This window comes from Taurulus bubalis (genome assembly GCF_910589615.1).
Source record: "Taurulus bubalis genome assembly, chromosome: 8".
In the NCBI taxonomy this organism is placed as follows: domain Eukaryota; kingdom Metazoa; phylum Chordata; class Actinopteri; order Perciformes; family Cottidae; genus Taurulus; species Taurulus bubalis.
In genome coordinates this window covers 8,572,722-8,599,094 of record NC_136596.1, presented here as the reverse complement: position 1 = coordinate 8,599,094, position 26,373 = coordinate 8,572,722, and the positions used below count along the sequence as shown (strand labels likewise).

General features: G+C 40.7%; 2 protein-coding genes across 2 annotated transcripts; both read right to left on the bottom strand.

The window, feature by feature from the left end:
* Nucleotides 1-11,225: 11,225 nt before the first annotated feature.
* opn4xb (opsin 4xb) lies at nt 11,226-17,024 on the bottom strand (the record flags this gene model as incomplete). Its single annotated transcript, XM_079222312.1, has 9 exons — nt 11,226-11,651; nt 11,743-11,877; nt 12,238-12,400; nt 12,546-12,653; nt 13,969-14,130; nt 14,210-14,381; nt 14,642-14,845; nt 14,964-15,097; nt 16,858-17,024. The coding sequence occupies 9 exons, from the start codon at nt 17,022-17,024 to the stop codon at nt 11,226-11,228; spliced, it is 1,671 nt and encodes a 556-aa protein (XP_079078438.1).
* Nucleotides 17,025-21,780: 4,756 nt separating this feature from the next.
* LOC306740209 (uncharacterized protein) lies at nt 21,781-25,871 on the bottom strand (the record flags this gene model as incomplete). The annotated part of the gene is given in 7 exon segments (XM_079222311.1): nt 21,781-21,890; nt 21,960-22,024; nt 22,103-22,209; nt 22,342-22,424; nt 22,427-22,453; nt 25,567-25,656; nt 25,835-25,871. Coding segments are annotated over 7 exon segments (519 nt in total).
* Between the last annotated feature and the right edge of the window lie 502 nt (nt 25,872-26,373).

Here is a 26,373-nt window from a genome sequence, read left to right as displayed (position 1 = left end):
TGAGAGAGGCAGAGGAGGATGCAATGCTCTTATATACCAGCTAATGACAGAGGGGAGGGGAAAGGTGGAGGAGGGGATAGAAGAAGAGGGAGGCGAGAGGAAGAACGGGTAGAGGTTAGGTTGGAAGGAGAGAGGGAGGAGAAAGAGGAGGGGAATCAACCATGGGTGGAGTGAGTTGAACACAAGAGGAGGAGAAATGAGGGAGATGATATGAAGTGGGGAGATCAGGGGATGGGAGGACACAACCCTTTAAAAAAAATAAGGGGCGGGGGGGAGACGGAAAGGGGGGATTAAGGAAAAGAGTGTGGGAGCACTTGACACAGAGAAGAAAATCACGAGGGGAGGGAGAGAGGGGACAGTTTATCTTTCATCCAGATATTTTGGGAACATTGACTCAATGCTGCAGGCTGCTTCATTTAAGGGGGAACCAGATCATGACCTGAGGACACATCCCAAAGGCTTTGATCAAAATGTCTCTCAAAGGTTATCCTCAAATGATACATTGGGGTGATGGCGATTTGATACAAGCTTGGGATCACCTTGTTCAACTCCTGTAACATGTTTGTTTCTCTACTGCTGCGCTGAAGCCCAGTATGAATATGCAATGAAGAGTTGGAAGCTGTTCCGTTGATGTCACACTGAATTTTTAAACAGTTTTTACTTATACCATCGCTCCTAAACTAATCAGCTTGAGTTGCTTGTTACTATCCCCTCCCTCATAAAAAAATTGTGACGAGGAAAACCAATCTTAACTAATCTCCATTTTTCTCCTAATTTCCATCTTGTTCATCAGTTTCCTCATTATTTATGTCCAGTTCTTCTCCTTCTACACTTTTGTCCATTCCCCTTTTTTTTAATCCAAGACAGATCAATATTGGCTTACAATATTGGCTCACTGTAGTGGCTCATTCAAACGCTCATCCCATTCCTTTCTTGGCCCTGTCACACACAAACACACACACACACACACACACACACACACACACACACACACACACACACACACGTTACAGCTCTGCACTGTGTTCACTGCACTGCTAGATCAAAATACTTTTTCAACACATGAGCTTAGAGGAGGTGGCTGGACGGTCTTCAAGACAGAAAAAAGAGAGAAAGTACACACATAACTAAGAGGGAGAGACTAGAAGGGGGAAGCAAGAAGGCTAAATATTACAATTAACCTGCCTCTAACACTTTGCATAAGCTAACATCATGACGGATGCACAGTGTGAGAAGATTAAATACACAAAGTCACACACATAAACACAGGATGCTCTTCATTAACCTGCTGGCGGACGTTCCCACAGTGAGTCGAACACAGACAGTGCACACTTCTCCAGCACAGCCAAGTTTAACAACAGCAGAGCAAAGCCTGGGAGGAGCGGAGACGGTGGAGTCATTAACCCCGCTTCCTCTGCAGCGCTCAGGGGGTTAAGTTACATTTTACAGCGAAAGCAATTACAATTGCTTATTCAAAGCTATAGCACGGATAGTTGCCCATGCCTGTTGTAAAAGGGACTGACCACATCTTTATACATGGAGATGACATGGATAAGTGAGCCTTGGTTAGCCTTGGTTGATGCTATGGTGAACACCATGGGAGCTAACCTTTAACTGTAGTAACCAGGTTAATGCCAGCAGTCTATCTTGTTAAAGTAATCAAAAGCACACTGCTGATTAGCCACAACAGCAGTTACTATAACATCCTTTCCTTTCCTGTCTAGATGAGGTCCCACATGTAACACTGTATGCCTAAGGTCAGGGGTATCCAAGGTAAACAGAGAACAACAGGAAATCAGAGGGGAAGCAATGTAAGTTGAAGCCAGAGTTTTTTGGGTTTATGAACGTGGCTTTCTTTTAACCTGGCTGGATCAGCCTCAGAAGTATTGTAAATATGTTTACAGTGTCATCAGGCATCATATCTCATTGTATACTTATTAAACAACACTTGCATGTTATGTATTTCCAAAATATCTAAATAAATTTCAGCCAAACACTGTTGCCAATTCCTTCATACCATACCACTTTGGATAACCTTTTTATGCTCCATGCGCTCAGAGCTTGAAGAAGAAAGGCCCTTCTAACAAAGTTGATAATCACCAACATGGTACCCGCCATCTCTGTCTGAGTGGGGTTTTAGCCTCTGTCGAAAACTTTCTTTGTAGTACACACCGCCAGGTGTGGACAAAGACACAGAAGTTGTTTTGCAGCTCAAATACTGGGTGAACGTTAAGAGGAAACCTCTAAAGTTAAGGAAACCCAACTTCTTCTCTCAAGTCATCCAATTTCTACCTTGTCCTTTTATTTTAGGCTGTGCTTTAGGACTATTACTCCATTTCCTACTTTGGTACTGAAGATAAAAGCTTTGACCCGTGATATCAAGCTAGAAAAGCAACAGTGCACCACATGCACAGATTACCTCCACAGACAACCCCCTGTACCAAGGTCCTCTGTCATTCCTTTTGGAGCTTAATCATGCAAAATGCCCCTCTATTGACTAATGTTGTAAATGTAGCGCAAATTCTACCTGTTTAGATTCACTTGTATACTAATACTATACTACTACTTCCAAGGGTCAACGGAAATTGAATGAATAACCGTAAACTGCAGTTGGGTCATGTCCATTCTCATGTGACAAGAGTACTGGTGTTGAGTCCCATGAAGATAAAATTACTAAAATAGGGGCCTGACCATGGGCCCACTAGTCTATTTCACTGTTTTAAAACATTTGATCAATTGCTTGTATTGTCAAAAATGACCAGTGGCCAAAAACTGCAACCGAGTGAACAAAGGAGATTTGTGGGCCACAGGATAACGATATCAAAGACTAACAATAGAGAGTGCACTAGAGCTCGAAACCTCAGACACCCTGCCAGTCCTTTGTTCTGTCAAATGGTCTATTCCAGTCCCCATATGCTCACCTCTCCACATGGTTAATGATCACAGCTTAGCCTCCAGGCAAACACACACACACACACACACACACACACACACACACACACACACACACACACATTGAGACAAGCCCCTCCTCTTAATGGGATGACAATCTGCCCCTCGAAGTGACATTTAATGCATCATCCGTGGGAATAAAAAAGGGGCACCCGCCACCCGTATATTCTGCCAGCTGCCCACACACACACACACACACACATACACACACACACACACACACACACACACACACACACACACACACACACACACACACACACACACATACACACATGACCAATCTCTCTTGTGTATAAATCATATGATTCAGGTCAAAGCTGAAGACAACAGATGTGGTCTGAATAGTCTAAATTTGTTTAAATCCTTTCAGTCAAATTTATACAAGTTCAAAATATAAATTATCTGCTAGGATAAGATGTCATTCCGGGGTCTGAAGTTGCCAAACTATATGCTGCAAAAGATTATAATTATTATTCCAATCCATCTTGTATAATATATATATATATATATATATATATATATATATATATATATATATATATATATATATATATATATATATATATATATATATATATTTGTTTTTTATTATTATGTATTCTGTTATGTGGAATACACTGGAATATATAATTTAGAAAATAAGTAAAAGAAACAATGAAAACAAGGTGTTTTTGCTTGTAATAAGTGAAATATAACTTTCTTGAAATATGATGCGATATTTAGGCCTTTTAAAATAAAAATAGATCTATAAATAAAAACTAATTTCGAGCTATAATTCACCAGTAATAGGAACCACTAATATGTGTCATCATAAGCCTGTAATGTTTAAAAATAGAACCACTGAAGATATTACAGATGCATTGTCTAAAAACAAAGTCCTCGTATCTCACTGAAATGCTACTCGGTCGGTGGGTGATTATGTCTCATATTAGGTGAGATATTTTGACTAATAATTAATCAAAGGTAATTTGTATGATTTTGCATTTTTGCACTGATATAAAGAATTTGTAGGTCTCCTTCAGACAGACTGGTGAACTTGGGCAGCATGCCAGACCTAACTAAGCCACAGTGAGTGGACACACACACACACATGGAAAAACAAAAAAAACATTATTCTCAACACAAACATTACGTTCACACACCATTATCTACAGGTAGACAGACAAACAAGTGTGAGGCTGTTTATATTGAGGTATTTGTCTGCCAGCCATCTAATCAGTCTGACCCTCCAGACTGATATAAGCCCAACTAATCCCACAACCCATCTCTGTAAATACTGCACAAGTAGGGCTATAGAGTTAGGGCAGACTTGTCTTTCTCGAGGTTTCAGCTCGTGCTGTCAGGATTTAGTCTAATTCACTGCCAAACCAGAAATGGTAGTACTCTACCCAGATAAGTAAAGCAATGCTTATTTGTGATTTGTCAAATGTATTCTACTGGAAAGAATACTACTGAAGGCCTGTTTGGAATCCAGAGATGGGCTTACTATCCTGTATCTTCTATCTGACCTCATTCACCGTTTATAACTGCTCGCTTCCACAGTGGAAAATATTCCTCCCTGCCTGCCAGCCCAGCAGACAGACAGACAGACAACAAACGACCGTTCATCCTACGAGAGATAAACTGGAAGAGATCTGACTTCAGCTGCTCAGAGACATGACCACACTCACAACGGTGGAGTCAAGTCTGGGTCGATCAAAGGCCAAATGCAAAGTTTCCTCTGAGACAAATTTCACAGAGACCATCCACAACTTAAGATCCGCTGTTCTTAGTCGTTCCTCCCATACTATTTGGAAGCAGAGCGATAAACACTCAAGTCCCTGAGCTCTCCTTTTTCTGTAGCAACCACCCTTAGGCATACATTCCCTAAACAAATAAGCAGGTTGTCATTAACTTTACTGACCCCAGTCGTGCTCCCCAGAGGATGAACTTTGAGATTTCATGTCACACACAAACGTTACATCGCTCACAGCCCACAACAGGTAAGGCAGTGAGATGACACTAAAGGGTTGTTTGCTCAAATACCAATGAAACTGTGAGTAATGGCAAACAATAATAAACACTTGGAGGTCCCAGTCCCACATCTATCCACCTACGTCTATTAGTGTTTGGTGCTTGGAGGGTGTTGACAGTATGGCTGCAAAAGTCAATGACTTGAGTGAAGACCTGGAGTACACATTGTTTCACTCAATTGATCTCTGTTCTCTACTACGGTGAGACTGTTAGTGAATTTGGCTTAACTACTTTTGAGCCAGATGCTGGGACAGCCTCCTCTGCTGTAGTCCAGGCTGCCAGCAGCCCAACAGAAGGGAAGCTTCAGCCATATTTGACATTGAAAAAAACGACAAACATGCTTTAAGTTACAGAAAGATGGCTCCATGGGCTGTTGCTAAGGTTTTTAGTGCAGTGATGATGGACACTTCCCCCCCACAGTGCAATACATTAAAAAAAATGGAGCAGCTACTTGCAGCTGGAAAAATTAAAACTATCTGAGCGGTGAGCCAGTTCCAGGAACATCTTGGAAAACAAAGAAATCATCATTAATCGTTTTTCTTTTTTTTCTTTTTTTCTGGTTCGGAATGAAATGTTGGTAGTTGCATTAGATTTCCACAATTGTGGTCTGATTGTTCCATATCTAGTACCATTTCCTGCATACAAAATGGCAAGTTACATATTTTTATGAGCTTGTGATATTGCCGATATTCAATTTTAACAGTTTGTCATAACTTTTCATGTTGTGCCTTTATCAGACTGCAGCTATTACATGAACAATGGTGGCATGACACTGGCTTCAGTGGATAATGACTTATACATGAATGATGCCCTTTTAGGGAAACGTGCACACATAAACCCAGAAGCATAAATAAGAAGTATTTTGGGTGGAATAACTTCTGTGCATGTCCTTCCTCTCGAGTAGAGAGCAGTTGTTCTGGAGAATGCAAACGCTGAGAGAAGAAATGAACGCAAAGTGTAAAGAGAACAAATGCGAAGGAATACAAAGATCACAGAACGATGGGGAGAAGAAAAAAGTGGTAAAGAATTGATCAAATACAAATAAATCAGATTTAAACTGAACCTCAAGCATTGTTTAATTGTGTGTGTGTGTGTGTGTGTGTGTGTGTGTGTGTGTGTGTGTGTGTGTGTGTGTGTGTGTGTGTGTGTGTGTGTGTGAGTGTGTGTACACTTGCCATCCCATATAACAGCTGACCAGAGGCAGAGCTTCAGTATTTGCAGGGTCTCAAGGGCAGATCAAAGCATCTGCTCCATTCAGCACAGACTACTAAAGCATGACCCAACATCAATACTTCCCCCAACACACACACACACACACACACACACACACACACACACACACACACACACACACACACACACACACACACACACACACACACACACACACACACACACACACACACACCACTAAACCTCTGGCCCTCTTTCTCTCAATGTCAATGTATACAGTATATCTTCCACTGTTGATTTGTTCTGCTGTATTTGACTCAATTGACTTACTCCCAATGAGGTTATACCCCAAGATTGACTTTGATGCCATTACAGCATCACAAATCAAAGATGTGTAACAGTTTAAAAATATAAAATAATACACTGATATATAACAAATCACAAACACCACCAGGACTGCATTACCATGTGAAATCTAAAAATCTGGTTTTATGGCTGTTAAGAAGAATCGACCCTTCATCTGTATTCATTGACATTTACCAATTACAATACCATCCGAGGCGTGATAGCCCTGCGTCAAACGTTACAAATGAATTGTGTGATAAAAGTTTAAAAAAAGAAGAAGCTAATGAGCCAATGAGCACTGAATGAAGTCCAGAAGGCAGAGCCTCCCCCGTGAGTTAGGCAGGTGTTTACTCACCGTGTCGCTCCTGCTCCTGGCTGCTATACGTTCCTCTCCGGTGTCCTGGGACAATATACGTCCGCCGCCACTTATTGAGCTCTTTGTGCGATAGGCCCGTCAGTAATGAAGCAACGTCATCACGCACTCCGTGTCATTCATTTCTCCAGATGGTTATCATGAAGGAGGGGAAACAAACCTCAGCAGTGACGCATTGTGACCGTGAGATTTAAATACACTTTAGACACAATAACTTTATCTTTTTGTATTATTATTTGTATTTCCTATGATTTCCTCACAGGATCGCCCACATTGCACGCATAAGTGGGCGGGGTCGGTCAGACACAGCATCACCGTGCACTGGCAAGGTGGGCTTGTTGTAATAAACGTGGCCGCATCCGTCCACAGAGAGGCAGAGCAGCGTCCTGCAAGGTGACTAGAGGCCATACTGCCTATTCATTAACTAGTTATTATGCATCTCCAGTTTCAGATGGCCGCAGCCTTGGTTTCCCTGCATGGTGATGTACTCTCGCTCTCCCTCACTCAGACACAGACATGCATGCATGCGTGTATGTCCTCTAGATACAAATTATATGATTCACCACCTCCCTCTAGTGCCCATTGACTGCCATTACATACCAATAACTCCTCTTGCTGCCTGCTATAGTTCACTTTTTCAGATGTCCAGTGAAATCCATGCATCTCTTAATTTGTTGAGTTTGTGTTACTTGTTTTAAAACTTAAGATACAATGACAATGAAAATGCCTCGACACAAAGCTGAAAACAGGGCAGTTTTCTTTCTGTGCTTATTAAAAGTTGAGTCTAGAGGTGAGGTTTTCACAGGACAGTGACGCTTAAAACAAATGCTGATCTTTGTCAGGTTGGGGATTACGAGGCTGCAAGGAAAGGACCCGTATACAGACAGGCAGACAGGAACAGTTCAGTGATCTATTGAAAGGTGAGGATACAAAGGGGAATCAGTAACAGGTGAGCAGGTGGATGTAATTTAATTAGAAGTACTCTACATAAAGTCAGTTAATTGCCAAAAATGCATTTAAACATAGGCATTTAATGGATACGCTATATGAATGGTCTGTCATCACTGTCTTCGTTATAGTATCTTAAAATGCACATGTAGGGAAACATGCATAGTATTTGTAGGATTGTGGTGAAACCCCTATTTTTTTTGGTCAAAATATACACATACAGTCCAGAAAAGGCTCTGTGGACGAGACACTGTTCTTATTGATTCACTCCAAAGGCGCCGAGGCATCAACCATCTGCTCAATAGTGTATTGTTATGGACCCGGTGCGTTGAATCATCCGAAAGTTGTCAGAAACCAAAAAATCCTAATAAATATAGTTTGTACCTCATCACCAACACCATTACTAACAATTCAATCAGTTTGTAGTGGAATGGAGTTATTCACCCCTCCATAGATCATAGTTCAATTAGGCTAACTCACTTGTTTTAATGAAAAATACATGTTTAAACAATTTCTTAGGTGCATTGGAAAAACCTAGATATAAATTGCATTTGTCTACCATAACATGTATTTTTTCCTAAATTTTATTTGCATTTTGATTTATTTATTTTTTTCATGGGCTGATGTAGATAAATAAAGATTAAACTCCTCTGCTGTTCAGAGTCATATTGACCCACTCACTCCAAATCAAGTCAAATGAGTCATAAGGATTTATATTGTAAAGTTGGTAGAACTTTGTATGTTTCACCTCCCCTGCTAAGTGTGGGCAGAGTTTTCCCGTAGGAAAAAAAAGATGTTCCTGTCAAAATATTATTTGTATTTCTTGCACAGGTGGGGTAGTTAGAAAGAGAGTGTGCGTGCATCTGAGATTGGGATGAAATATGTGTGTCACTCTCAGTCAGTGTCTCAGTCAGTCTATTAGAAATCCTATAGTACCATATTCATTAGGAGAGACATGAAAGAAACCCTTACTTTGATGTTCCCGGTGTATTTAGGGGGAAAGTGAGAAGATAAGCATTGTTTAGTCTGGAAGGTGTGGTTCACGTAGGAGGGGGGCACATGAAGGAGGACAGAGACGGTTCCCATAACAAACACCTGCTTTTTTGTTTGAAGTTTGAAATGTGTACAACTTTATATATGGGGTTGTGAACAGGTGTGTGTGCGTGTGCGTGTGTGTGTGTGTGTGTGTGTGTGTGTGTGTGTGTGTGTGTGTGTGTGTGTGTGTGTGTGTGTGTGTGTGTGTGTGTGTGTGCGCGTGTGCGTGTGCTTTTGTGAGAGAGAGAGAGGGAGAGAAATGTGACGAAACCTGGTAGGCGGGAGTAAGAAAGACTGTCTCTCACATTTTTTCGAAGAAAGAAATGGTCTAAACTTGACCCTTCTGACCCCTTATAGCCTCCCCTTCACTCGGGTCAAAAACCCGAACATCATCTCTGTAATATAAACCTGCAGGGGAGGGGGGGGTTACAAATACATGATATTCTTTTGGTATTTATTTTTATGTTGATTACACCAATTAAGGCAAGCAGAAGAAGTTTCATACAGAAAAAGTACTTTAAAATATTTTTCCTAGATGTTCAGACTTTGAAACGGGTCAATTTGACCCGGAACATAACAGGAGGGTTAACGTATTCACAAATAATACAATTGGCAAAAATAACTTATAGTACTTTACGTGGTTGATATCAAAGTAATTATGCATGTGACCCTGGCCATGTGAGGAGTGTTTTACTCTTCCCTGCCAGAGAAAATTTCAGGCTAGTGGTTTTGGCTGACGAGTGTATTCCACATGAAGAGTAAAATACTTTGAGAAGAATATATAAAAAGATAGTCACATATGTTCTGAATTTTTGGATTTGGAGTAACTGCACTTTGACCAGTCTCCTTCTTAATCAACCACTCTGTATCTTCCATGCATATGCAGATATTGTAGAAATAAAGAACATTTGAGGCAAATGCTCTCATTGAACGTAATCCATGGATTTGCAATCAGTAAAATACAAGTGTAATCATGTGTGCTCCTTTCAGATTGATGAAAATGGTGGATTCAGGATGTTTAATCATCACATAAACCAACATGAAAAAGTTCTTCCCCAACATTTCCTCCCCTTCGTTGCCCAATAATGTTTGTAGGTATAAAACCAACAAATGTGTGTCAAATGTTAAAACTCAGATGATACAGATACAACACCAAATGCTGATTACAGATGTGAATCAAGAGCAAGAGTGTAAATTATGTGAATCATGAGCAAGATCATTTATTTTTAATGTTTTCAACGCGCCGTAATTGCTGCTGTGTGCTGCTAATTAGTCTTGCTCAAAGGATTGCACTAATAACATCAATATTTAACCAGTTAAGAGCAAAACGTTTCCATTCATTCCCTGTAGTGATTCTATTATCTATCTAAAAAGAAAGCATTTTTCAAAAGTGTAGTACATTTACCATCCAATAATAATACGTCAGCAAACATCTTTGGTCATATGTGTACTGTACATCTACATTACTGGTGCTTCCTCCCTATACACACTCACTCACATCTCTGGCAACAACACTGTGGCATTCACAAGTAACAAACATAGTTCAGGTACATTTTGTTATAGGAATAGTGTCAGGAAACAGTGGAGCATTTGTTACAAAGCACTGTGTCCACACAGAGAAAGACACATTAAAGTCACCACAAGGAAAAGGTTAACAGTCTGTGGTTCTATGAGACATTTGACCCTGTCTGAGTCTTTTCACAAGTATTCACATCAATACCTCAACTATTCATTATCCCACCATCTCCCTGCCAAAGAAAAGTTGGAGAGGTCCACGTTGCCTGAAGGAATTACTACCACAATACAATAATGTAATACGTGTACTTTAAATACTATAAAAACATCCTCAAAGCCTTAAGTTATTGCTGTCCTTTCTTTTCTTCAAGTAATTTTCACATTTTTGTGTGTGATATAAGTCAGACTCTTTTTGAAGTAAAATTGTCTCCTTTTCCCATTAAGGTGGCAATAGATGTCCTCTCCTCAGTCTGCAGCAGATACTTCATGAAGTGTGTCTCACGTTTGTGAAACATTTCAGCTCAGAATTTGACATCACTATTTCATATAACTGAACTAAGAATCTGGACCCAAAAACACATGAACATATGTGGTTACACTTGTCATTTTTGAGAAATCAAACAAAAATGGGCTCCACCCCATGCTGCCTCTCAGGGTGCAACTTTTCCTGCCAAAGACCAACACACAAATGGACACTGTGTACCATAGCCAGGTCATATTGTTTCATTTTGCATACAAACCTTTCTCCGGTTATCGAAGCAAACAGGGCGCTCGGTACACACGATTCACTTTGTCCACATGCAAAACAAATCTGGGCCTGTGGGTTGTGTTCTCTGATGACGAATTAAAACAAAAAGTACACAGGTCATTATTGCCCAACCAAGTCCAGCTGGTCATGGGAGTATCGCTCCACAGCCTCAAAGACTTCTTCTGAGAAGTTTAGGCTGACGAAGACATTGTTCTCCATTGCTTCAACACTGTCCTCTAAGCAGACACTGTCGTGCTTGATGAGGCTGCTTTCAGATGTGGGACTGATAACGATAATGCGCGGGACATCCTGAGGCGATTTGGGATCAGTGGATTGGATTTTACCAAAATTCAGGGAATCAAAAGAATCGCTCTTGTAGGGATCGCTAATGCTGTCTTTCTTCTCCCAAGCATCTGGCATCTCATTGGTCAGACTCTGGCTGCGCTTCCTCGTAAGAACCAGTAAGGGGAGAGAGGCGATGGTGAGGGAGCTGGAAACCAGTTCTTGCTCACAAGTGCTGGATGGTTCACTCAAGGTGGATGGGTGCTGGCAATATGAAAAACAAAAAAACTGTTTTCTCAATAACCCAAAACACATTTAAACTGAAGTCACAGTGTTTACATGTTGTGTTCCTCACCTTCTCTGCAGTGTGGGTCTTCTGCTCTAATTGTTTCCGATAGGACCTGCCTCTGGAAGACTGTCTGTATGATGGTATGCTTCTGAAGGAATCCCCTGACTTCCTCCCAAAAGGCATCTCTACATCCTTTAATACCTGCAGGACAACGCAGAATTAATGTGAGCTGAACTCAACTCAACTGAAACAACTTAATTCAAGAGGAATTCACCTCAGATGCGTACAGCATGTCATTTAACTAAAAACAGGAACATGAACATGAGAAAGATTAAAAATGTCAAGAAACAGTGAAACTCAACTCTTTTTTTCATAAACAAATAAAATAGTAGGAATGAATGTATGCTTGTTTCTTCACATGTTGTTGTTAAGACACCATAAAAGTAAAAGTGTAAAGCATTATAATATATGAGATTTATGATTTCATAATTCTCATGATTCATTTAGATACATACAAAACATCTTATATAGTACATCAAAATACAGGTAAAAAAAGTGTACCATGTCAGGGCACGCTGTAATGAAGTGAGTCCTTGATGCTGTAGACTGTCGGCTAATGATGGAGTCCCTGTAAGAAGACTCACTAATGGAGGAAGACATGCATTCCTTTCGAGGAGGGGGAGACAAAAACCTCAAGCAGGGAAACTTGTCTGCCAGAGTCCTCCTAAAAAAATACAGGAACAAAAACAATCACTTTTGTTTTGCTTTTAAAGATGGATATGATGAACTACGACTTACAAAACAAGATCTTCGCAATAAGATAGAGAGTGAAGGTACATAAGAAAACATGACACAGATTCATCAGTTACCTGTATTTGTTGTGTATGATAGCGTAGATAAAAGGATTGTAGATGGCAGAGGCCTTTGCTATGATGGCAGGGACCGCCTTGGAGTACGGCGACAGGATGTCGGCATGACTGAATGAGACAGAACAACAGGAGTTTGCAAAAAACTGCTGTGACAACCCCGCAACTCAAAGTTCCCTTTTTGTGTCGTAATGGAGGGGTATGCTGGATCAGGGATTAGCCCAAATGTGCCAGCTGCCACAGAGCGGTGGTTTAGTCCATCTGATCTCTGTGTGTGCGTGTGTGTGTGTGTGTGTGTGTGTGTGTGTGGCAACCTTTCCCCGGTGAATGAGCAGGGGAAAGATTTCAAGGTTACATAACTACACCTCATCCTCCTGTTTTTTCTACCAAGGAGAGACGTGGTTTGGTGAATGTTTTGACGGTTTGGAAAAGCAGAGGATTTATGAGCAACTTTAACGTCTGTTGATATGTTACCCTTCAATGGTACTTGGCCTCCAGCTGACACAACGTTACATAATGACACATTCAATACCATTTTGGGAACATGTTTAACCAGATTGGCAGCACACCACCCGTACTCTGAGTCAGAGTGACATGGAAGTTTAGCATTACTGCTCTGCTGCTGTAAAGCTGCCGAAAGTGGGTTTACTCAATGTTTCCAGCTGAGCCTCTTTTGATTCTTAAATCTCAATTAATTATTTGATGCATCTAAATCAGGCTGCACTTACGCAATTCTTTATTATTGGTTGGGTAATTGGTTTGGTAATATTGGTTTGTGAACTTCCGTTTTGAAGCCTTGAGTTCGGCATTTTGGCCGTTGCCATCTTGTTTTTGCAACAAGAGGTGACTTGAGAGGGTGGAGCTAATCACAACCGAATGCTGAATAAAACATGTTTAGGTTAAAAAGGTTGCCATTAACCTTTATGAGCTAAAACACACACTTTTTGGGAGACAAAAATGCAACACAGACCGGACAACCTGTCAATTACAAGGTAGCCCCGTCCTAAAGCATACCATGCTTTATGATCTATTTTACTCTAAATAGCACCATAATTTACTCAATGAACATAATGCTGTATTAAAGAAGACTAGAAACTAGCGATTTAGACCAGAAACTCATATCTGTTTCAGCTATATCATGTAAGTTGTAAACCCCACTACGTGTGCTAAAAACATCTCTCCACAACAGCTTTCCCATGTAAAATGTATTGAGCAACATGTTTTGCATGTTAAAGCCACATTGGTGGACTCAGGCACTCATCCCCTACATGCATTAAAAAGTAAATGGAAACCTCAGAGAACACTGATCTCAACATTGCAGGGATACTTTTATAGAGGGGAACATGTATACGATAAATAATCATATCTAGAAATGTACAATCACACTAAAACCAGAAAAAAATCGTATTTAAGAATGAAGTCTTACCCAGCCCAGGAGATCAGTGTGACACAGGCGTACGGCGACCAGGAGAGGACATAGACTACGATGACGACAAAGGCGATCTTTGCCAACTTCCACTCACTCTTCATGGACTTCTGCTTGATCAGGGTGGATTTCCTCACCTGGGTCCCCAGACGCGCCACCTCCCTGTAGGGAGCATTACTATTGTGGACAAGCAAAAACCACATAATATTCACATACTCTCTGATGATAAGAGTTACAATACCTGCTCGTCTTCCGTATAGCCAGAAACATAAAGAGATAGCAGTAAAAGATGATTCCCAGTGGAATGAAGAAGACAAAACAGCACAGCATCATCGTGTAGCTCCTATTGGCCAATGTGTACGTGACATAATCCCATGTACAAGATGTCATCAGGCCCTCCGGGATATAAGAGCCTACAGGGGTTGAATTGAAATCACAGGAAATAAGATATCAGGTGAAACATCAATGGTTCTGCATTTTGTTTGACTTCCGTGTAGTCCGTGGCACAGTAGATCAAAGTGACATGAGTAACTGCAGGTGGATCAGTTACATCAATCGCTACATCAGTTTTTTCTACAGCACAGGTCGCCTTGCCTGTTCCTGTTAGACTCTCACACAGCATACTGCATTATTGAGCTTCAGCCCTGTGGCAAGTAAAGAAGATGAAACTCACTCCAGCCAACAAGAGGTGCCAGACTCCAAGCCAAAGAGTAAAGCCAGACCAAGAGAATGGCTAGGGTGGTTCTTCGTTTAGAGCCCCAGTGAATATTCTGCATAGGCTTGGTGATCACCAGGTAACGGTCAATAGAGATGGCCAGTAGGTTTATCATGGAAGTGATGCCAAACAAGGCGCCGCAGAATGCATACATCTTACAGCCTGCAGAGAAGGAGCACATACAAACTCATAATCAGCAAGAGCAGAATACTGTTCCATCTTGTGTCCTCTTTAAAAAAGGAGGATCTAAAATCTATTGTAAAACAAGAAAGAGGCTCACCCATCTCTCCAAACACCCATTCCTTGTAGAGACAGTTGATGAAGAAAATGGGGGACTGCGTGAAAGCCATGAGGAAGTCACTGATCGCCAGGTTCATGATGAAGTAGTTAGGCAGGTTACGGAGTTTCTTGTTACTACACACACACACACACACACACACACACACACATAAAGGAATGGAAGTTTTATAGCCAGTTGTAACAATACACACATGTTTTGTTTTGCCCTTCATTCACTTGGATTAGTCCGTTTCTTTTGTAGAGAAAGTTTAGTTACTTATTTAGTTGTTGTCTTTACCTTTACGGCAGCAGAGCGGTAAGTATACTTCAGTACTATTTACTGCTACATTACGAGCAAGATTTGATTTTGTTTGTGATATTATATTTAGTTTTTATTAATGAGGGCTAGGTGAGCACTGTGTGACTTGCTGTGCAGCCGATGCATATTTATACACTGCAAAAAAAAGAATCTGAGGCTTGTTTCCTTTTGTGAGAGAGACTTTGAAGCATCAGTTAGCTTCTTCCTTGGTTCTGTGCTGGCCCAAATGTCTGCAGTCGTGCTTTCTTTAGCAGAAGGAAAAGAGTCAGTTACCGTGTCATATATGTTGTTTGACTGCATAACTCAATCAACACACGGCTGTTTAATTGCCAGCATGAATCAGAAAGAAGCTCTTTGCTGAACTGGTCAACTCTGTGAGAACCATCATTCACAGCAGCTTGATTAAGCAGCATATTGACCTGCTGTCGGCCTCCACAGCTCTTCATTGATTAATCTTTGTTTCTACGTCAGCTGAAACTAAAGTGGCGGCTCTCTGATTGAACACCAAACAATCAGGTGAGGTAATCCTGTGAGTACTATACGACACTCCCTTCCTTCCTGGAAAATCATCATATTGGGTGACATCTCACTCGACCATTATTTCACTCCCCCTCTCTCTCGCTGTGTGTGTTTGTGTTTGAATTAATATTCTTGGAACTCATAACATCATGTGCTTTTCTGATTCAATAAACACATAATCAGCACAACACAATGAACCCATCTAATCTATACATGGTAATGGACGGATGAAATATAAAAGCTTCTGACAATCTCAGGAGCACACACACACACCCACACACACTTTCTATCGCTGACCCAGTTTCTGTGAAACCGTTAATGTTAGTAGCACAATAAGAGGTCTACGGCAGTCCAAATTACTCAAAATATAACACACATTCATCCACTTGACTTCTCAACATATGTTTACAATTTAAGAGCCACACTTGGTGACTTTAGATGGACAGTGTACATTTCACAATTCATTTGAACTGCATTGTAAATTAGATTTTTGACGGTAGAAAAAAAATGAAGAAATAAAGAAACCTGTTATACCAATGTAAAGACACATTTTACACTGCATACAAATCATTTTATTTGGGTAAGAACACAATTAATAGCCTCAGTTATGATCATATATCACCTGTATAATATCCAAGATGGTCTTCACAATATTTCTCAAGGATATAAGACCGATTTACTCTGATGTACTCCTCATTCTACAAAAGTGATGTTTCGACCAGAACACTAAGATGCAAAGATTATTTCAATGCAATTCATACCCTTTGATCCTCTGGAGAGGAGGCAAATACTGACCCTTACTCTGCAGTGAAGTAAAGACAGCAATTTAATGCTTAATTTTGATTGAGATGTGTTTGCCTCCTAAATCAATCAGACCCCACTGTCTGTCTCTCTGGGAGACCATCACATCTCTGAGTGATTAAAACATCCCGTCAAGGCTCTGGTTAAAAGAGAGAAACCCACATTCAAAATGGTAAGGGCTTCAGGGGAAGAGAACAGGCTCCCCAGTGACTCAAACATGTAAATCTGAACAAACTAATCCCTCGCACAAACCCACCTATAGAAGGCGAACATAACCAGCGCGTTGCCGGTGATGCCCAGCGCCCCGATGACAAAGACAAATAAGGCGACGATGTAGTGAGCATGGTCAGGCACATCCACCTTGCTGAAGAAGCTCCTCTGGGTGTGGGCGTTCTCTGGCTCCATGCTCTCAGTGGACCACATGGTGCAAACACCTCATCAGGATTGCCAACCTGGCTGGGTGCAGTGGCTCAAGAACTTTGTAAACTTTACTTTGTTCGTGCCTTGGCTCCATAGTAGTACCATTTGCACACGAGATGCGAAGGAGATGGACAGTATCTTCTTTATATCGTGCTACATTAAGGTCGAGATTGATCAAGATTCATATCAGTGAGAGAAACCTTCTTTCTTGGTAAACCATCCATGCAGTACTCTGGACTGAATACGGAGGAGAAGGTGATGTCCACTTTGTGAAGTCCATATGTTTACTTCTGGAGTAAAAGCTGGAAGACTGAAAAGGGTAATCTGGACAAAATTATATATATTTTTGTCATACCAAATGTTATCAAGAGTTGTTGTTAGTGAAAGAAAAAAATAGTTCCTCTTTTACTTCTTTGTCCAGCAGTGTTAGATGCCAAACAACGTCCACAGCCGTGCAGTCATTAGTTATCTCCAAATGGACCCATCCGTTCTGTTCCTCCACTCTGGTCTGCAGTTCCACAACGTGTCCTCCACCTAATGTTTCCTGTTTGACCCTTGGGCTACTGAGTTGATAATATATACATCCAGCATATTAAATCCCCCACTCGTTGTACATTGACACTGTCTGTCCACTCAGTGTTCGCCTGCAGCCTCCTCACCCGTCACACCAGCTGTGCACCAAGCTTTGAATCAGAGGCCTGTCTCTGATTATCTTGCCAAATGGCGACTCCTACCCGCTCATCTCTCTCTATGTGTCTCTCTCGCAATCCCGTGTTGCTCCGTGTCGCTCTCTCAGCCCTGCTCCCTTGTCAGACTCTCTCTTCTCCTCAAACCAAACATAATGCCATCCTCGCCCCTCTTGCTCTCTCTCTCTCTCTCTTTTTCTCTCTCTCTCCCTCTCGCTCTCTCTCCCCCACCACCCCCCTTCATGTAATACAGCCCAGCCCTGAGCTCTAACCCTTTAACTACGAGATCCTTACATAACAGACATCATGTTCACGAACTCTAGTATTAACAGCCCTTTCAGCACAGACTTTGTAAACGGGGTATGCACACAACGATGCACGGATGTCACCTTTCAAGTCTATTGATTCCCGGTATGCAATTCAGTACAGCCAGTCAATTAACAAGCGGACCAGTCTGTGAAGCCTTTTTGTGTGCATGCGAGCACTCACGCATGTCCCATCGTCAAAATAGTGGCCGCTCTGCTGCGATATCATTGTGTTGACAGTCACCGACACGCACAGACTTTTTAAGATCACTCATGGAATCACACTAATTGGTCTTCCCCAGTCCCATTGATTCACCACAGCTATGACTCATAAGGCACGCATCATGATCCAGAACATGCACACACACACACACACACACACACACACACACACACACACACACACACACACACACACACACACACACACTTCTCACACACACAACATGCCATCCCTTCCCTTTAGCTGGAGATATTAATGTGCAGAAAGGCCAACTATAGGAAAGTTACTGTAGTACAGTTTATCTAAATGAGTACATTCAAAAGCTTTATCTAAATCTGCCAATATCATTGGGAAACCCCTAATACTAGTTTGTTCACTATTTGTGTTGTATTGTGGTGAAACCATCAACCTATGCTAAATATAGATTAGTTATTCGATGTACAATGTGAATTTCAGAAAGTGTGCATATATAGAATACACTATAAAAAGAAGAATTTCATTAATTGTGGTGCTAATATCCTCAGGATCCACTTAGGAAGGCATTTTATTTCTCAATGATATTCTGAGGACTACCGACAGGACATCGGAAGGAAGCATTACTCATCTGCTGGTCATTGCTTTTTATGGTGCTGGACATGTTGTGAAGAAGATGAAGGGAATAGAGGGAGGTGAAGAATGCAGAGCTTAGACAGAGATGTCAACTAAGCCCCTACAGCAAGGGATAGCCTTAATCTGCACACTGTGCATGCATGTGAATCAGTGTTTGATCTGCATGGAATAAGAACTTATGTGATACTCTCCATGCAACTGTGTGACATATTGTGTGATCTGTCCACCCGTGTAGGCACGTGTACTTGTATGTGTGGACTACATCCCAATCCTACAGCACACACGGGCAGATGTTTTCAGGGATTACTGTTGGTTTCTGCTGGCCTTGATGACCTAATCACAGTTTATGTTTATGTCAGCACAGCAGGGGAATATACACCAGGACATCTAGAGGTACTTAAATGTTGATACAATGGTATTTCATTTCAAACAAACACATTTTAACGAGGGAGCACACTTTGGATTACATAAATCAGGTCAAATTTGATGCTGATTTGCCTTACACTGACTGTGGCTGCAAGGCCACTTGTCGTGTTAATACAGTATATACAGCAAGTGTGCGTTAGAGAAGGATTAGAGGAAGATGAAGGAGCCAAGACATCCTCCTCATCCAACTCTTAACCACAAGATGACAGCTCCATTCGAAGTTCACTTATTTAGAAAGATTTAATTGATGAAGTAGAAAGATTATTAGGCCTTATTTTGAATTAATATATATTTCAGGAGCTTCTTAGGTATTTTAGCATTTCTCCATGTGTCTCGTCTTTAGAGTTCCATCTATTTGTAGCTTCCCCTCTGTTTCCCTCCACTCCATCTGGATGAATGACCTTGTCTGGTTGGAAAAACACATCAGTGGTACGGCATTCACAGAGCATGACATGAGCAAATGAGGTCAGTATTCCACATGTCAATGAGTCAATTATTATTGAACAAACTGGTAGCGCTGATGCTTAAGTCCTGGGTATGAATCCCTTGTTATACCTAGCTGGCGCACAGTGGAAAATATACTAATTATTATTGAGTGAGTGGTGCTGGCCATGTGACAAGGGCCCTATTTCTCATATGTGGTTCAACAAAGTCGATCAAATGTCCTATTATCCAGCTGAAATTAGCGAGATGATTGACATCAGGCTAACTCGGTTTCTCCACGCCTGATCCGTGCTGAAACGGTCTCGTTAATTCTAACCAGACGTCAGTCATCTGGATAATTGTGCGTGCACGCTCCTCTTCAAAAGGGGGAGGAGTCGAACACAGATTCGATGATCTTCAAACACTACAATGGCAAATAAACTCAGAGAAAGAGCGTCTTTTTTCTCCGTGGAGGAGCAGGAGATGATCATGACTACATATGATGAATTTAAGTCCATAATCAAGTCTAATGGTGTGTTCCAGTGGCGGGCCGTGGGATTTGTACTTCCGCCTTCAGTGGATCAACTGCTTTAACACATCCATAAGTTTCTTAAGCGCTAAATAAACATTACGAACAGCACGCCATGCAGCGGCTTCCGCGATGTTCTCCACATCGCAGACACTGGACAAACATGTACCACTTGCAAAAAAGCTCAAGGCTGTGATCAAGTCTGTGAGACACTGTGATCCAGTCTGCATACAGTATGTGAGCTTTCGACAGAGCTGGTCAAATAGATTAATGGGTTATGGTTTTCTTTGAATGGAAAGATGTATAGAGGTCTGAATTTTTTCGATTTTTTTATTAAATACAAACACAGTTGCGCATATATGGAATTAATATACATATTGAAAATAAATCAAAAGAGTTTTACAGTTTTGTTCTGTCTTTGATACCACTCATTAACTTGAAAGGTCCTTGACTTTCTCTAAAACTTGCTGTCTTTCTTTTTGCTGAATGTGGATGGTGGGCTTTGTTTCTATAATCGCTCTAAACCGGTTGTGAATGAAAAACACAGCTAACCATGAAAAAAAGATTCAATACACAGCGCTGTGGCATCGGTGTCTGATTTAGTATAGAATATATAAAATTCAGTTTATGAACTTACACTTATATTTTATTGAATATTCATGAAAGGATTTTTTAATGGATGATCATTTAAAATATATATTTAAAAAAAAAAGAGAACCACTGTAGTACCTGGTCCTCTGGTTTCAGACGCTAATATTAAGAGGTGCAGCAGCATGTGCATCAGAGAAATGGGAGTCAAGCAGGACATTATGGATATGGTATTAGGGCTTTAGAGCTCACAACTAATGCATTTCTTAAGCCTCTTTAGTAACTGCCATGGGTTTCTGTTCACCACCATATTGGAAATCTGGGTTATAGATCATACAATGTGGAAAAAGCAGGCCATAACACGCTCTCTGTTTAGTGGAATGCAATTCAGTCAATAACACACAGCCACAGTAGGACTCTGGATCTCTCTATCAAGCCATCTCTTTGCCTCGTTGCCTCTACCTCTCCCACGGTAAAGGAATGCAATTAATCTGATGGGTTTTTTATTATGAGAAGTGATGGATTAACTTGATCATCAGAGATACATACATACAATACAGATCAATATAATATGTAAAAAGATTTAAAGCATGCTGAAATGCTTCAAATGGCAGCTCAGGTCTGTAAAGGTGCCCCAGTTCTTCTCTTTGCAGATGTCCGCATGTTTATGTATTAAATAGGACTGAACACACACCATAAAAGCTGGACAAGACTGCACGATGCATTATAAAGGTACATATATAATGTATGTCCAGGACGAGTGAATGGATATTGGCAAGATGGACAGGGCTAATTATATCTGCAGTGTTATATAAACCATATGCTCCATATCGCAGTAAAATCTATGTGCACGGATGTTTTTAGGCTCCTTGTTAACTGCAAAATCTGGACAACAAATCAATAAAATCCACAGGTACAAAATGTTTGCAATTTTTTTTTTTTATAGACATTGTTCAGTGTCTAACGATGTTCACCCCAGCACCTGTAACAACAGCAAACATATCACAAGGAGAAGTAGAGGTTTTGCCACAGCCATTCCTGCACGTGCTCCTGTAACCAGACTGAGACTCCCTGGGGTCCCTGGGAAAAATCACAACAGCAGTTTCTATCTGTGATTTTGCATTTAATTTGTCACCATGCTGTACCTACCTCTGATCAGAGGGTTGAACTTCACACTAACCCAGAAAACTGTGTGCTGCTGAGCTACTGTGGCTCTAAAAAAAAGAGTAAGAGAGCAGAGGTTTTACGTAGCTTTATGCTTTTGAGATTGTAAAGAAAGTAGTTTGGTTTACATGAAGCAGATAGGGCTTGTAGAATTGGGTGGTATCCAGCTGTATACAGTGGTGTCCTTCAGGTTGGTGTGTATTTCCCACACACTGCCCAATGTAAAACATCCACATCAAATTCACAATACAAAACTATTTGGACCCAAGAAGAATAACCACATATTTTCTTCATGACTAGAGTTAGCAGTGAAATCTGTCATATTTTCCTGTCTGCTTTTTTAGGAGTCTAGGTTCGTAAGACCCACCTGAAGAGGCCTTGTGTCTGGAGGAGGGATTTGCCAGCTCCCCAGAGCATTAGTGCTTCTGTCTGGCCGAACCTCCAAAGACCACCTCTATATTCTGGCCCAGTGATAATCACTGCAGAAACATACAAGAGCACGGCAGTTATTGTACCCAGCACTGTATTTGTTTGACAGGTCTTATCTGAACATTTGCACTTGCTTTATGAAAATACAGCCTATGAACAAAATGACAGATGAATAAGATGGACATTCATAATGAGTATATATACAGTAAACTAATACTATTTGCAGACCAGCAATGGTGTCCAAAGTAAGCTCTTACTTCCTAACAAACAGATGCATACATGTACACCGAAAAGGTCCAAGGAAAATAGTTTTCACTTTGCCTCGTTTTAGTATCAAGTGTGTATCAAGTGTGAAACAAATATTTGTATTCTCTTTGTATATATATACATTTTACCTGTGATGGCCTGAGAGCGTAGGGCGCTGCTGACGGCTGAGGCAGCAGCAGCGCCCCATCATGCCGAGGCAGCATTTTCATGAAACCTAAAATCCTTTTGTTAAAAAAAGTGACTTGACAGTTTAGCTCTACTTTCACAAAGGAGGAGTGTTGTACTGAACACACAGCAACTTTGGAACAAAAATGGAGATTTTTTTTTCACAAAACAAAGACTGCAGATTTTTTTTACTGAATTACATTATCAATGTCCACGACACATATCCAGCAGAGCAATTACTTCATGTGTAAGCTTTGTCTTGACAAACCTGAATGCCAATGTTGTGCATCTGAGCAGGTTTGCCATCAGGCAGTGTTGTGTTGTGTCGTTCGACACACAAAATAATGCTTTTTTCAACAATGTAACCAAAGAACTGTGTTTTTTTGAGACTGCATGAGGAGAAGCAACTGTGACTACTGAGTTTTCTTCACTGTCAGCAAAGACTAGAAACATACGAAACAACAATAAGTGACCTGAGAAAACCCAAAGAGCAATTAGTGTCGTGTAAGTGAGAATTGCTTCTCTTGTTAACTCCCAAGTCGTTGATTCAGTCAGAAAAAATAACCTTTTCCTGAATGCATGCACATGTGTAATCTTTGGGCTTAAAGGATTAGTCTCTCATTTGTAAGAGTATTTCTTAGTGTCCTCGAAACTTTCTAATCTTTTGTATTTTTCTGTTTTATAATAACAACACAAGAACAAAGACATAAAGTAAAGAACTGAATCTCTCTTCCCTAGTGATTAAATCCCAGAATAGCCATAAGTAAAGTTCTGTCCCTCCCTCTGACATTTCACACTTTCTGTTTGGTCTTTACATCATATGTATTATTGCTTTTACCGATAAAAGGGCCACTGGTGACCTGACACTTAAAGGAAAGAGCCTGCTGTGCTTTTAATAAATACAGAGCCAGGCACCATGACACGTTCTCGCTGGCTTTCACCTGTTTAAATGTACATCTCCCTGAGAGGATGCGCTGTACTCTTTCATCATTTATCATTAAAAAAAAATGTTTTAAAGAAGCATTATGGCTCAAACTGTTGCAGAGTCAGATATTCTAGTCTGATAATGTTTTGTTCCAGCTGATTTCTGAATCATTGATGTGTCACTTGCTAAGTTATTCATTCCCAATGCATTGTACACTATGTTCTCTTTTCACTCACAGAAAACCCCATAAGCCTACTTGGCAAGACTAATCAGTGTGTTCTGTATAGTGAATAGAGATCCAACAGAACATCCTTTTGTTTGGTAACACAGTTCCTTGTGTTCCTTATGTAAGCAAAGACACGTGTGCACAAAGACAAAGGTCAAATGACTTCTACTGTTATTTCCATTAATCTCCTGGAGGCTCTCCCGAGTCAGCTGAAATTACTTGGAAAACCTCAGAATAACTCAGAGAAACAAGAGCCAGTAGAGGGTGCAAGTTCTTTGCTGTACTAGTTAAATGTGTCTAATGAATGCAAAAAATATTTCCATTTTATTTGTTTCAACATAAAGCATAAACTACACATAACCTGAACATAAATATGTTAAATATGTTTGGGTGGGTAAACCCTTTTAAAAGCGGCATTTGCTGTAAGTAGAGCAGGATGAGGTTATAGTGTTCTATGTGTATGTAACATGATTTGTTATGGTATTCAAGTAGACGTTAATGTTCTGAGTGAGGAAATGGATTAGGGTTAGATACAGGTTAGGTAACTGTTCTGATAACGGCATTAATACAGAGGGAACGTACAGAACGATTAGATAAAACCAAATTATAACAAGTGAATTAAATGTGACATGTTTAGAGCAAATCTTTCAGAGGTTAGCTTTCACCTTAAAATGTGGACGACCTTAATATAACTAAATGGTTTCATTTATATGAAACAGCTGGATTCATTAGTTCATTTGAGTGTGAACGCTGTGAAGTTCAATGTAACTCTAGTTTTAGACATAGAACAATGTCCTGCAGTGCTGCGTGTTAGTGTGTATGTGTACACGAGTTTCTGCGTGTGTTTAGAAGTCAGGAAAGAACAAGAGCGGCCGCACAATCAAATTAAATTAAATATAAAATTCCTCTAAGCGATACTCTGAATCTAAGCAAGACCATGTCCTTCTTTATGCCAAAACTATAACTGTACAGTGATCGGTGAGACATTACACACTCAACTGAATACTTTAAAGCTGGGTTGTGTTGTCGCTGAGAAAAGTGAGACCAAACCAAGCTATTTCAGAAGCACAATGGAAAAATGTTGGAGCCACAGGAATGTTCTGAAATGTATTGTCAATCTGTCACCAGATTCATCACACACTCACAAACATATTGCTGGAGATCTTCAAGCCGCATCTCATATCCACTGCAGCGATTGTATAAGTGAGCACAACATCACAGCCACATACGAGGGAATATATTTTCAAAAATATATCTATGGAAAGATTCTATATATACATATGCATGTAACTGGTGGTGGCGTTTTTGATTCACATTTACTTTGAGCTCTTTGTCCTCTCCAATAACCTGTTCTTCTGTTCATAGCTGACCTTAATGCGTGGCTGGTATTGGTTTCACCTTGTGAGTCATCATGGAAAAAATATTGTCCCAGAAGCATCTTCTTTAGTAGTCAGATTTGTCACAGTAATAATGTCACAATAGATGCAGTCACAAATCTGTTCAGGTTTATAGTAGGATCAACCCTTACCCCCAAAAAGAAATGCATAAATAAATAGTTGGGTGTAACAATCCTCTGTTACCCCCGCGAGTCTCGGGCAGCACAAAGAGGGCGACTGTTCCAGCTGCGTCGCCTCTGCTGCCCGCTCTTTCCCGTTCCTCAGGCGCCACTCCTGTATTTAACGGGGAGAGACACAAAACACAAATTGCCCTCAGCTGAGGCTGATTACACCTCATACCCGGCACCTGTTCCCTGAACCACACCCTCGCTCAGTTCCCTCTGCAGCTGAGCCTAACCCCGCCCCGCCGCCTCAGTGGGTAAGAAGTGTGGAATGGGCCAGCCCATTTTACCTTTGCGCGATGGCCTCCTGTTGATGTATTTAGGCATTCATTCGTTATTAATTTTGTTCTTTAAGATAACTACTATTCTAAGCTTTCTGCCAATCCTTCGTCTCTGTTGTACTCACTTATCAATGCATCACGATTATAATGTGTCCTCATACTGTTATCCTGTTCTGTGGTGGATGCTGCTATTTGACCATGTTTTGACGAGGCCTCACTGTAAATCTGTCTTTCTAGTTATTTACATATATTACATTTCGACCTATTGTAACCGCAGTCATTGCATCATAGTCCTCGTGACCTCACATGCTTGAAACTTTATTTTGACATGTGGTATCCTGCAAATTTCCCCACGACGGGACTAATAAAGGAATATCTTATCTTATCACATTAATTGCAGCAGCAGCATTGGGGATCTCATGTCGGGTCCATATTGAGTTGGGGATTACGTATGTGCATTCTGCAATAGTTTCATTTTCATTATATTTTACTAATTGCCCATATAAATTGTACTCTGATATGTAGTGTCATAGCAATCATATCGGGTG